Below are 13,650 nucleotides of genomic sequence, written 5' to 3' on the forward strand. Positions count from 1 at the left end.
CCAATAAAGGTCTTTGTTGCCCTCGTCCCAACTTTTTTGAGACCTGTAGCAGGCAAATTTGAAATGAGCTCATTTAAGTGGATAAAATTGCTCTGTTTAAACATTTATGTTATCTATGTTCTATTGTGAATAAAATATTGACTCATTTGATTTGAAAGTCTTTTAGTTTTCATTTTACCACTTGACATGGAAAGTGTACCATCCTACCTATACTTATACAGTTTTTACCAGTATTTGAGAGAGCTCTACAAACCTTTTCACTCTGCCAAAGGAATCAGCTGGGCTCCTCTGGATGGTGAATTATCATGTTTACTGTTATTACCTTGACAATTCATAATAAAAAAAGCCATGTTTGCAGATGTGCCACCCTGACATTTGAGAATTGTCAAATCGCTAGGCAAAAAGTTTTCAATCATCTCAAAAACTACTGATATTTATACAAATCTGTTTATATGAAAGGTTTCAAACCTAAAGTGATGCCATAGTATTTAGTTTTTAATTTTTTGTTATTAAGACACCATTTTAAATAGTTTTCTTAGTCCGTTTATTTGTTTGGACGGTTGCACCACCTGACATTTTGGGGGTTTACAATATATCAAAACATAAAATATGTATTATTTAAATGTACTAAAAATGAATTCAAACTCAATAGGTTTTATAGAATAAATTAATTTATCAATTTATTTTAAAAGGAAATGATGCACTAGCACACAAAAATATGCACATCATGTCATTGACCCAATACGATGTGACCAAAATTTTTATTGTAGTAGCAATAATTGAAGTAGCTATGCTGTTTGGTGAACCATTTTGTCGAAGAAAATCATAGTTGGAGGAAGAGTTAACGTTTCTTTTAAAATCCAAGAGCGTTCGTTGTAACATTTCAATGAAGGTTAAAATAATCAAACTCAGACAGCAGCAGGTAACAGATCATTCAAAGTGCCATTTTATTCCATATCTAAGGATAATTCAAAAATATCAAATTTTAGTCTGGTATCAAACCACAGAAATCGGCCACAATGTCATGCCCTCATAAACCATTTTAACATACGAAAGTCAAAATCAGATGTGACTTCTGCTTACCGATACAGAACGTCCCTGACACTGGCAATCAATGAACTGTCTGGCCAGTTTTTAAGACACACCGTTCCAGCCTAACGTCCGGTCTCTTTGTACAATACTCTTTAACTACAACTTTTACATCATAATATAAAAATATGACTTGCTGGGAGAGGAGGGCTCTTTTTAAAACTGTACTGGAGAGCAGAATGGCGTAAAAGAATAAACTATTGCACATTCATCTAATCTTTGAGGAAAGACACCGTGGGGAATATATTCTGATTTAAGAAACATTCATCCCTGCAATACTGCCATGAATGTAGTGCGGACAGACACACACAATGAACCCGTTCACAGTGATACTCCTACACCCCTGCTGACCTCTGACTGCGTCCTCAGAGTACCACAAACTGACGCACATAGTGGCTTGTATTTGGCACATGAGGAACACTTTACTAGAACGATAGTGGGGTCCAAAAGTCTGAGACCGCCAGTGAAAGTGCTTCTGCTTTTATTTTAAGAATTTAATACAATGTTTTTACAATTTTAAATATGCATATATTAGTGCCGTCAATCGATTAAAAAAATTAACTAATTAGTCGCACATTTTTCTGTAATTAATTATAATGAATCGCACCTGGCTTTAAAGTTTTTAATATATTTTTATATTGTAATAATTTCACATATAATCTCCGAATGAAGGTAGAAACAACATAAAGACAGTATATTTTAAATATTTGAAAAAAATAATCAAACACAACAGTCTTCACTGCATAAATAAAAAAAAAAACTGAAAATAGATTACTCCTTATTAAAGCTACAAAAGTTATTCAGTCAAGAGCAATGAGTGATTTTCTCTTTGTCTTTTGTTCTTTGATTAACATTAATGACACACATCACAGCAGCAGGTTTATTAGGCTGCTGTCACTTTAAGACCGGCCACATCTGACACACATCCAATGTCCTCACAACTCTTTACGATCATTTAAGACTTTATTTAACTCATTTAAGACTGCGCTAAGATGGGCATTTTGGCATAATTTTGTGTTTTTGTACCTTTAAGCGCGAAAGAGAAGTCCGAAACGGCTTTCTGTGCGCATGAGTCGTGTGTTTGTCACACAGACGGGATTCACGGACAGCGCACCAGTACAGATTTAAGTTTGTCACACTTGAATGGTTTAATAGCACTTGAATGAAAAGCATGATCACATAATATAACGCTAACTAAAGGATGACAGAAAAAAAAGGCAAGAAGTCTGCCGCGACGCTCGCGGCCATGGCAAAAATCCACATATTGCCCGCAAAGGGGGTGCTCACGAGCACCCTTCTGAAACCTAAAATGACAACTGGGACACCCTATGGTCTCATAATATGCTCTTATAATAAATACTGCAACATTCTGTAAAAAAAACAACAATCAATTTTGATTTTATGGTGACAAGAAAGTATTGTTAACATGGTAACGCAATGTCTAATTTCAAAACGGTTTCACAGGATTAATTTTGAGTGGTTAAGCTTTCGAATGATGCCTAATTCATGATGATTGATAACATATCTGATAGGGGAAAAGGCATTAAAAAAAAGAGCGCCAAGTGTCCTGCTACCGGGACAAAGACTGTTAACAAGCTATGTATTATAGAATTATTTGTAAAGTCTTTAAAATCCTAGAACTGTATAGTTAAACTGAATAAAACCCATGATTTGATGTGGTCTCAGACTTTAGAACCCCGTGTATCTCCATTATAAATGGCTGCGAAGTCAACAAATAAAGAAAAGGTGACTATAGACTACAAAAATGCATGTCTATACACACACACACACACACACACACACACACACTTCCATAAGATGCAAAGGCAGTCAGTATGCTTTCCTACACAGGCATTCAGAGAAGCTTTTCAATTGCAAACAAAATTCATGTATACTGGACATTCAGGGTAATCTTTAAATAATAAAGGATTAAATAATAAAAGGATTTCAAATGAAAGAAGAACAAAAATAGGTTTCTTTGAGCAGCGCAGTGTGTAATATACAGTAGAGTTCATTGTAATCTGTGTTTAAAAACAACCTCCTCTCAAACTGTTTATCACTTCAGCAGCCTATTAAAATCATTCAACTTTTGTTTCATTCATTCGTTGCTGTGCACACTTTCAAAAATTATATTTTATAGTACTTCTCTTATATAAACATCTCGTTTCCCACCAAAATTTCTTTCCTCAGGCTAATAAATAGAGAAAACACATTTGAAAGTACTAATTACTGGAGCACATGTACTCGGCAGAAGAGGTATGACGTGAGGTGTGCACGAGCAATTTTGAAGAGTAGGACAGTGTGTGTGTGCGCGTGTTGGTCAAGAGCTGTCCACCACTTGGTGCGGCAGGGTGACAAAAGAGCCGTTAATGAAGGAGCCTTGTTTTTCACGTCCCTTTAAGAAATAGGTGAGCAGCTCTCCTTTCCCCTTGACAAATATCGGTCCCCTCCTCACGAAGCGGAAGCCATAGTCCTTCAGGATGCAGTAGCAGTCCTCCACCACCTGGGGGAAGCAGAGTTTGTTTAGCTAGAATTCAACAGTATGACAGTTACACTACAGTAACGAGTCTTAAAACAAGAACCGATGAGATTTAAAACTTTATATTTTTATATATTCTATAAAAATATAAACACTGATCAGTGAACATAAACAGAAGCTCAACTGCACTTGTGCTTGACGTGCGAGAACAAACCTCATTGGTTCTTGCAGAAGATCAAACATGTTGCGTAACACATGAGAATGAACCTCATTCGTCAAGTGAACATGCTTGAGCTTCGGTTTCCCACAGCTGATGTGTGTGTTGATGAATGTTTATATGTGAATATGCCTAAATTCAATCTGTTCATCATATACAGCGATCAAGTCTCTTCCGAAAATTTGGACTAAACCGCTTAATTCATATGGATTAGTTTTACAATCTCTTTATGAACTTTTTGAAGCATCAAAGTGGTAGTTGCGTAGCTGTCAATGGAGGGACAGAAATCTCTCAGATTTCATTACAAATATCTTCACTTGTGTTCCGAAGATGAACAAAATGATCAGATTACATATGATGAATGCATTTAATATTTCAACTTAATTTAGGAAGTGTGTGTCCAGAACATTAATACAATGTGAAACCCATCACCTGGATGTTTCCCATCACCCCTGTGGACTCCATGCGACTGGCGACATTCACAGTGTTTCCCCAGATGTCAAAATGAGGTTTACGGGCGCCAATAACACCAGCTAAAACGCCCCCTTTATTCAACCCTGTGGAGAAAAGATTTCACAATGCACACAGAAAACATTAACCATAATCATTGTGTCATTTGCACATACAGTGCTGGCCAAAAGTGATGTTCAAAGGGGCTATTTGTTTTTAATGACCCTACAAGTTCGATTAACCATCAAAATGTGAAGAAAATATTTTATATGAAGGAAGAACAAAACTCTAAATTTGGTTAAGGTATTTATCTGACAAAATTATTTGGCAAAAAAGGCAAACTACAGCTACAGTTATTATTTTACTATGCAAAAAAAAAAAAATGCATAGAAAAACAAAAAGCTCACAAGAAAAAGCATATATTGACTACAACATAATCAGTCACTTCTTTCTTGTTTTTGCATTGTATGACAGCCTGGCCAAAAATGATGTCGGCACAATTTGGCATGTTTCATTGCATTCTCTTATCACAAATGAAACAAGATTTCAATTTTCCTAGGCCCCTTGGACACTACTGTGAATGGATGTCAGCCAACTAACCGATGCGGAGCATGAAGTTATTAAAAGACTGGTAGTTGATGTTCATCAATGTGACTTTCATGGCCAGAGCAAAATCAGCAAGATCTGCCAAGTGCTGCCACCGTTCCCTGTCTGAAATTTCTTCTTTCTGTAGGGCAGGACATAAAAAAAATCCTCTTTACACTGTTATCAGCACTAGATGGATATATTGCTTCTAGAAATCCCATCTGCACCTCCTTTACCTTCATGCAAGCATAACCGTTAACAGTGTTACTGTCTGCAGTGACTCCTGATGCTGCCATGTAGGTGCTGCCAATAGTCTTGATCTTGGTTATAAAGCGAAACTGTGGCTCATCTAAAAGCTAAAGAGCACCAAAGCAAACAAACAATGATATAAAGTCTCTTCTTATTATTTTAACTGGAAACAATTTGGTGAAATTTAAACTGTAGAAAAAAACACTTCTTACACTATCAAAATCAGAAATAATTTCATTGAGGAACCTCAGACACTCAATCCCGCCGTTGTTGATGCTTTCCTCCGTGTAGAAATCAGAGAAATTTGGGATGGAGGCGAACATGACTCCAATCTCATCATAGGATTGGCTGTAGAGCTCCTGGGAAACCAAACCAGAGAAGTTACTTGAGTTAGGCTGCATTTGTGCATGGAAAACATGGAAACTGAGGGCCTGTTTACACTTGGCCACTTCATGTGTCCTCTCTGATCGATAGCTATCCGATCGTCAAAAGACCAGGTGTAAATGCCCTCTGAAACGCTTTCAAGACAGATTTAAATCCGATCACTCAAACCACTTCAGGAGGTGGTCTGAGACGCATTCCAGATGAAATGTGAATGCATCTGGTTGTTGATGCCACATATGTAAATTTTACTCAACCCAAAATGGTAAAAAAACAAACAAACTATGGCCCTGTTTACACCTGGTATTAAGAAGAATTTTGGTCGTTTGGATCGTTTGATCGTTTGGACACCCGTTTACACCTGGTGTTTTAATCCATCTCTTTTGTCCACTTTCAACCACTTCTGTCCTGATTTCTTTGAGGGGAGGGTCTATGGGTGGGTAAATGTATGGGTTTTCAGATCTTTCAATCTAATGGAAAAAAAAAGCTTGTGCAATTTATATATGAACGCGACTAGAGATGATGGAAAAACAAATGGAGGTCAGTAGCTTTCATTTCTGCTCTTGCTTTCAGCCGCAAGAACGAAAGAACGCTGTGAATGTGTGTTAGAAATCAGGAATGGCGAGAGAACATTGTGCTTGGTACATTTTTCGTCTTCAAAACAAACTTGGGTCTTCAGCTGACAAATCCCATTCCACTAGCACGCTTTCCATAATGTTAACGCATTAAGTCAGTAGGCGGAGAGGATGCGGTCTTTTGTGGTTGTTTGAACGCATTCGACCACATGAGCATCTACACTACGAAAGCAATACGGTTAAATATGTTTTTGGCTACCTCTGGAAGTGGTCAGGAGTGGACAAGCTCAAAACGTTTTAGGCCAATTCACACCGCACTGACAACAGCCAACAAACACCAACAAACTCGTCTGTTGGAGTTTGTTTGATCGTTGTGAAACCCCTGTTGGCGTCTGTTGGCATTTGTTGGCATTGGTCGGAGTCGGTTTTCACCCGATTGAACATGTTTATATGATACTATATTATTAATATAATAAACTTGCCTGACAATATTGTTAACATGGTTACATGTAGTTGTGGAATTTTCCCAGTCAGACGTCACTCGTTTGGTCGGTGTTTGTTGGGGCGGTGTGAACATGACAGTTTTTTCTCATAGAATTCTAAATCCAACGGCCAACTTGTTCGTTGACGTTTGTTGGCGTTTGTCGGTGCGGTGTGAATTGGCGAAGGTTTTAGACCTCGTTTACACCTGCATTTGAAGAGTTTGGTTCCAAAATGCGATAAACGGCATTTTCTAAAAAATTTAGTTTCCGGCAAAATCAGTATTGTATCTAGTCGGTATTGAAAAGTCATTTATTAATTTTGCACAAAATGCGATATCCGTCGTGTTATTCTGTCATGTTTTCTCCCTTTCTTTCCAAAACGCGACAAACGCCAGTCTCCTTTTTCTGCAGATCGCAATATATCCGCTCTCAACCAATCACAGCACTCCATTCCACCTACTGTAAACTATGAAGGCTTTTTAAAAAGCTGTTTTTAATACCAGTGTACTCGGCAAATGTGTTTATTATAACCATGCGGTGCCAGATACTCTTTAATCGGTAATGACAAATAATTTATAACATTAACAAGATGACCCGTTGAATTGATTTTGGGAACGACAGCTGAATGTAATTTTAGTAAAATGCGTGGTTCTTATAATATAAGATAAATATTGGCAAAGTTTAGACTCTGTCATATATGTGAGTCAACATACTTTGTTGTGTATTTTCAATTTGAAAAATAACTTTTATATTGATGGATTAATTGCATTTTGAAAAAAAAAGTGTCATGGATTTATTGCATTTTGGGAAAAAATTAAAAAGTTTTTATAATAAACTTTTTAAAACCAAAATGTAGATTAGAATTTTTAATGTTTTTATAACCAAAAGATGCTATGTGAAAGTTTGCAACAGAAAATAGTGGTTTTCATCTTGCCACTTTCTTGGTAAAGAAAACACATTTTTACTCAAATTAATCAAAATGGAGTTATTGCATTTCGGAACCAAACTCTTCATAGTGTCGACCACTTGTGATCCGATCGACTAAAATGCATCTTAATACCAGGTGTAAAGGTCTAAAGGTTCGAGAGCGTGTTGTACTGGCTCCTGGTAACCAGAGATATGGCCCGCCGCAGATGAGTAGCTGAGTATCTCTTCAGCAATCCGATGCACAAACTGCCGCAAATAAAACAGAAAGTTTGGCATCGCATCCTGAAGCTCAACACACAATCATCTTCATTAAAAGTAAAGAGATTAAATGATGCATTGCAGGCTTTGATCTTAAATTAGCTGATGCTAAATAAAATCCAGTGCATATCTGTTGCTTTTGGCGATGTGAACTCCGTTGAATTTGCATATTGCACAAGAATTATTTTAGTTTTGAGGAGACACATTTTATGTGGCCAAAAATGGAACACTTTTAACAAATTGGATAGCTATCCGATCAGTAAAAACGCATGAAGTGACCAGGTGTAAACATGCCGAGAGACTGAGCGGATTTCTCACCTCGTCCCTCTTCTTGGAGCCCAGGAAATGTCGGGCAACATGCTCCGGAAGCATATTAGTGACCAGAGCCTCGTTCCAGCGCCTCATCTCGTACACCTTCTCCTTCTGCTCATGCACTTCAATCTTCCACAGGAACAGTGTGCGTGCGAGCTTCTCCACCTGAGTGACGCCAACAGAAAGAAATGTGAGAACATACAATAACAAACGTCAACATGACATTAAAGACATTTATAATGTTACAAAAGATTTCTGTTTAAAAAATGTGTATCATGGTTTCCACAAAAATACAAAGCAGCACAACTGTTTTCAACATTGATAATATGAAGAAATGTTTCTTGAGCATCAAATCATCATATTAGAATGATTATTGAAGGATCATGTGACACTGAAGACTGGAGTAATGATGCTGAACATTCAGCTTTGATCACAGGAATAAATTATATTTTACAATATATTTATAGAAAAATGGTCAGTTTAAATTGTAATAACACTTCCAAATATTACTGTTTTTTACTGTATTTGATCAAATAAATGTAGCCTTCTTTTAAAAACATAAAAAAATTTATTAAACTACTGAAATTTAGTCTACTTTAAAGGAATATTTAACCCCAAAACAAAAATTCTGTCATTAATTGACCAACATCATGTCATTCAAAAGTGCATTGCTCAATATAATAATGCCAGTAAATGGGAAGCTCTAAAATGAAAAGCTAAAAGCCATAAAAGTACAGCAAAAATAATTCATATGACTTGTGCTCTACATCCCAAGACCTTGCATGAGGAATGGGCTTAATTTTCAGCTTGAAAGATTTTCAGGTGAATAACTACTAATTGTTTGGTCTGTTTCTCAAACCAAGTGATCGTATGACTTCAGAAGACTTGGAATATTACACCAGTCATATGGGCGTAATGATATTTTTAAGGTGTTTTAAATTTTTTAACTATGCCTTTAAGAAATTGCTCAGAGAGAGAAAGCCTAATCTTACATGTCGGGAGAAGTAGTAGAAGCTGACCATCATGATGAAGATCATCACACTCATGGTGTATTTGGAGGGCACAAGATAAACTCTGTAAAAAAAGAAAAAGAAATGAAGCCTGACATATGAAATAACAACCAGAAAACTCTTTTTTTTATGTATAAATGGAATAATATGTCTTAGTAAGATTATATTTAAATGCTTAGTTTTATGATCAAATCTCTATATTAAAACATATAATACAGTGAAAAGCCTGATGATCATATTTTTGATACTTACATTTGAACATTTTTCTAAAAAAATTATGTATACATAACCAAGTAAACCTAAGTTGCTTCAGTCCAGTAAGTGTTCATCATGAAGTATTACTGACAAAATAAAAGTTATTCTTATGTTTGCTTTATAAAAAGACGAGCTGAAGGCGGACGTTTTTACAAATATACTGGCAAAAAAAGTGTGAACTATCAATCAGATGACAGAATGCTTGTAGAAAATTGTGTACAACAGGTTTTTCAGCAAAGCTTTGATCATGTTGATCAATTAGAAATTTGCGTATCTAATATGATAGAGTAGGATTTATAAGGTTAAAAGTGACTTGAAAGTAACACCCCATTTCTCTCAGTTATTCTAGGACTGAGACATGGCTGGCCCACTATATATGGTCGAGAGTAAACTTTCAGTCAATGTAGGTTTGATCATTATTTCATTCAACAGGTGAACATTTTCTGAAGAAAAATACTCAAGTCCCTAATGCAACAGTAGTAGTGAAGCTTGCCTTGAAAAAGCCAAACTAATACTGTAACGCAGTATAATATTTGCTAGACCCACCTGTATTCCTTAAAACGAGCCTGATCGTACAGGTCAAAGATGTCCCTCCAGCTGTAGATGTTGACTACACCTGTGGCTACAGTGATCAGCAGCATGAGCGTGAGTTTGACCATGTGGCTGACCTGCACCAGCATGGTGGTGGCAATAAGAGCCAGTACGGCGACGTAGCTGTAGTATTTAGGATTCTCCGAACAGTTCCTGGCGGCCGCTGTGACCGGAGGGACCGCAGTCACCTCTACTGTGGAGGGCTGAGGAGGCCGACAGCTTAACTGCAGAAGACATCAGAAGTGAGACAGAAGTACTGAAGCACAGCGTTCAAAAACAGCATCTTAAAGGTGATGTGAGGTATTGTTTCAGTGTTTTAGATGTTAAAAATGATGTTTGTCCAGTTTGGGGTTCGTAAGATTTCTGTAATGTTTGTGAAAAAAGTCTCTTCTTTTCACCAAGGCTGCATTTATTTGATCAAAAATACAGTAAAACAGTAATATTGTCAAATATTATTACATTTTAAAATAACCATTTTCTATTTGACGGTTTTAAAAGGTATTTTGTTCCGGTGATGACACAGCTGAATTTCCAGAACATTTTTTATTATTATCAATGTTGAAAACAGTTTTGCTGCTTCATTATTTCGTCCAAACTGTGATACTTCAGGATTCTTTGATGAATAGAAAGTTCAAAAGCAGAATTTATTTGAAACCAAAATAATTTGTAACATTATAAATGTCTTTACTGCCAATTTTGATTAATTTAAAGGATTAGTTCGCTTTCAAATTAAAATTTCCTGATAATTTACTCACCCCCATGTCATCCAAGATGTTCATGTCTTTCTTTCTTCAGTTGAAAAGAAATGAAGGTTTTTGATGAAAACATTCCAGGATTTTTCTCCTTATAGTGGACTTCACTGGAGCCCAAACGGTTGAAGGTCAAAATTACAGTTTCAGTGCAGCTTCAAAGCTTCCAGCAGTGTAGACACTGCTAAGCGTAATACTGCCCTCCACAGGTCAAAGTTATATACTTGCATATTGTAAATGACATTTTAGTTCAAACTTTGACCTGTGGAGGGCAGTATTACACTTAGCAGTGTCTATACTGTTGGAATTCTAATAGAGAAGAAGAAGAAGAGAGCTAGTTCAAGATGAGCATTTATGGTTAAAACATATATAATTTTTTATTTTTTTTTAGAAAATGGCCGATGGTTTCTCTAGATAAGACTCTTATTCCTCGTCTGGGATCATGTAGAGCTCTTTGAAGCTGCACTGAAACTGACATTTGGACCTTCAACCCGTTGAACCCTGGTGAAGTCCACTACATGGAGAATAATCCTGGAATGTTTTCATCAAAAACCTTCATTTCTTTCTGACTGAAGAAAGAAAGACATGAACATCTTGGAAGACATGGGGGTGAGTAAATTATCAGAAAATTTTAACTTGAAAGTGAACTAATCCTTTAATGCATCCTTGCACAATAAAATTGTTCATTTTTTACTGATCCCAAACTTTATATGATCCACAGTATGTTAAAAAGTAGTATTTTAAAAGTACAAAAAGTTATGGAAAACAAAAGAGGCTGTTCAAAAATGCTCATGATTGACAGACAGACAGATAAACATTTGCTGAATTAGAAGAAAAAAAAACTTTTTTTAATTCATTCACTTGTTTCTTACCATATCCACTATGTCTGCCATTGTGACTATGAAAATGGCCGCCATGGCCCAAGTGTTGCGAGCCCAGCGCGTGTGATCAATCCAAGTGGAGAACGACACCAATCTCTTTGGAAATACCTGAAAGTGAGACAGAAAGCTTCTTAAACATAAAAATCCACACAAACATCCAGTCACAGCAAAAGGTTTTAACCTTGTACGCACATGACCTGTTATCACAGTAAGTGACCAATAAAATCAATTGAAAGGCCTGTGATATAATCACAGTATGCATGCATTTACTTCAGCCCTGGGGGGGCTGGATGTACAGTGTTTGTGGAAACAATTGATTTCATCCATAACAACATGATTTTTAAAATCAATAAATTTATATGTCCTTCGTCTGTTGCCTAGTGTGTGACCGTCTCTCCTTTCAAAATCATTTTATCTCTGCACTCGCTGAGTCTGTGTGTGTGTGTGTGTGGCTATGAGGGAATCAATACTAGTAACTTTCTGTAGACCTAACTAATGAGGATGAATCATATATACTGGTGCATGCTGGAACAATAAATGGACGAGGATGAGCCTCAGGGACAGCATTTCACTCATGTACCTCGTCACATTAATATTACATAAGAAGTTGACAAAGATGCATTAGACATGGAAACCTTGTTCGGCAGAACGTGGATCACGACCCCAGAGCCTAATGGAAAGCATAATCATGCAATGTTCAGGAAATTTCATTGCGAAGAAGAACCCTTTACACTAAAGCCAGAACTTTTTTTCAGGAGTGGCCAGGTAAGACCCAGTGATTTCAATGGGGTGGCAAAAATACAATTAATAAATTAAAGCTGCAAGCAGCAATGAAAGGGCCCTCGCACCCGGGTTCACCGCCACCTGTTGGCCTTAGGAACAGTGATCAGTGGGTGACATGCATGTAAGCGAGTGAATACAGGAGAATTATGCCAAAGTCATTTCGAAATGCCACACTTACTGAATATTGCTATGTTGATGTCTTTAGGCCAGGACTTTTATCGAACATGTGACGTTTGGAGCAGATTGGACATTGTATGCCTGAGTTACAACAACTTCCTGTTTCTTTAGTGCCGTTAATCGCATAAATTAACACTCAGCCAAGTGTTGCATGATTTAACGTGTTTCTAGCATGTTTGGTACTTCGTGGCATAATGAAATGTGAATCTGGTAGTGAATTACAGTGTAAAGCATGTCATTTCCTGTTGCCAGCAGGTGGCGCTATGGCTAACTGAATATTGTCATATAGATGTCTTTAGGCTAGGACTCTTATCACACATGTGAAGTTTGGAGCAGATCAGACATAGTATGCCTCAGCTACAATCTCAGCTTCATCGTTCATGGCGAAACATCAGACTTTGTCAGTCCGCCACGGACACGCCCTTCAGCGAAAACTGAAGATCTTCGATATTTATCATTGCTAGGGTTTTAAGATTAGACTGATCACATTTGATGTGTATCTGGTTAAATCTCTATGAGGAGTTAATCACAGTGTAAAACATGTAATTTCCTGTTGACTGCAGGTGGCGCTATGACTGTAACTGACTATTGTCATATAGATGTCTTAAGGTCAGGACTCTAATAAAACATGTGAAGATTGGGGCAGATCAGATATTGTATGCCCGAGTTACAACAACTTCCTGTTTCATGGCGAAACATCGAACTTTGCCAGGGACACGCCTTTCAGCGAAAACTCTAGATCTTCGCAATTTAACGTCTCAAAGGCCTTTAGATTAGACTGACCAAATATGATGTTGATCTGATTAAAGCTCTAGGAGGAGTTCGTTAAAGTACAACATGTGGAAATGGCAAAAACTGCCAAAATTTTGTAGAGAAAATTCAAAATATCTCACTTCCTGTTGGGTTTACAAACTTTGCACCCAGGGGCTTTTTTGTAGGTATTGGGCTGTTACATCTGTCTACTGAATTTCATAACTGTACGTGAAACGTAGCACGAAGGGCGCTTAATTGAAACTTTGTAGGTGGCGCTATCGAGCCATTTTGCCACACCTAATTCTGAAACCCATATCAGATGTACATTTTCACCACTTCTGACGCGTGTGCAAAGTTTCATGAGTTTTTGAGAAAGTTTAGGCCCTCAAAAATGCGATTCATTTTGGAGAAGAAGAATAATTGGCTGAGCAATTACAATAGGGTCCT

The 13,650-nt window shown here is 37.1% G+C and overlaps 1 protein-coding gene across 2 annotated transcripts in view; it reads right to left on the reverse strand.

Moving 5' to 3' along the window:
• Positions 1–902: 902 nt before the first annotated feature.
• Positions 903–13,650, reverse strand: part of adcy3a (adenylate cyclase 3a) — a 41,675-nt gene continuing 28,927 nt past the window's right edge. For both annotated transcript variants that reach the window (XM_067399885.1, XM_067399878.1), the window contains exons 12-20: positions 11,482–11,598; positions 9,816–10,084; positions 8,997–9,078; positions 8,011–8,169; positions 5,282–5,428; positions 5,057–5,176; positions 4,836–4,962; positions 4,218–4,342; positions 903–3,592 (exon numbers count right to left, since the gene is read on the reverse strand). In XM_067399885.1, coding sequence (XP_067255986.1) covers positions 3,410–3,592; positions 4,218–4,342; positions 4,836–4,962; positions 5,057–5,176; positions 5,282–5,428; positions 8,011–8,169; positions 8,997–9,078; positions 9,816–10,084; positions 11,482–11,598 — 1,329 coding nt within the window. In that variant the 3' untranslated portion in view covers positions 903–3,409. The remainder of the gene's footprint in view (positions 3,593–4,217; positions 4,343–4,835; positions 4,963–5,056; positions 5,177–5,281; positions 5,429–8,010; positions 8,170–8,996; positions 9,079–9,815; positions 10,085–11,481; positions 11,599–13,650) is intronic.

The sequence above is a fragment of the Chanodichthys erythropterus genome, chromosome 2 (assembly GCF_024489055.1).
Source record: "Chanodichthys erythropterus isolate Z2021 chromosome 2, ASM2448905v1, whole genome shotgun sequence".
In the NCBI taxonomy this organism is placed as follows: domain Eukaryota; kingdom Metazoa; phylum Chordata; class Actinopteri; order Cypriniformes; family Xenocyprididae; genus Chanodichthys; species Chanodichthys erythropterus.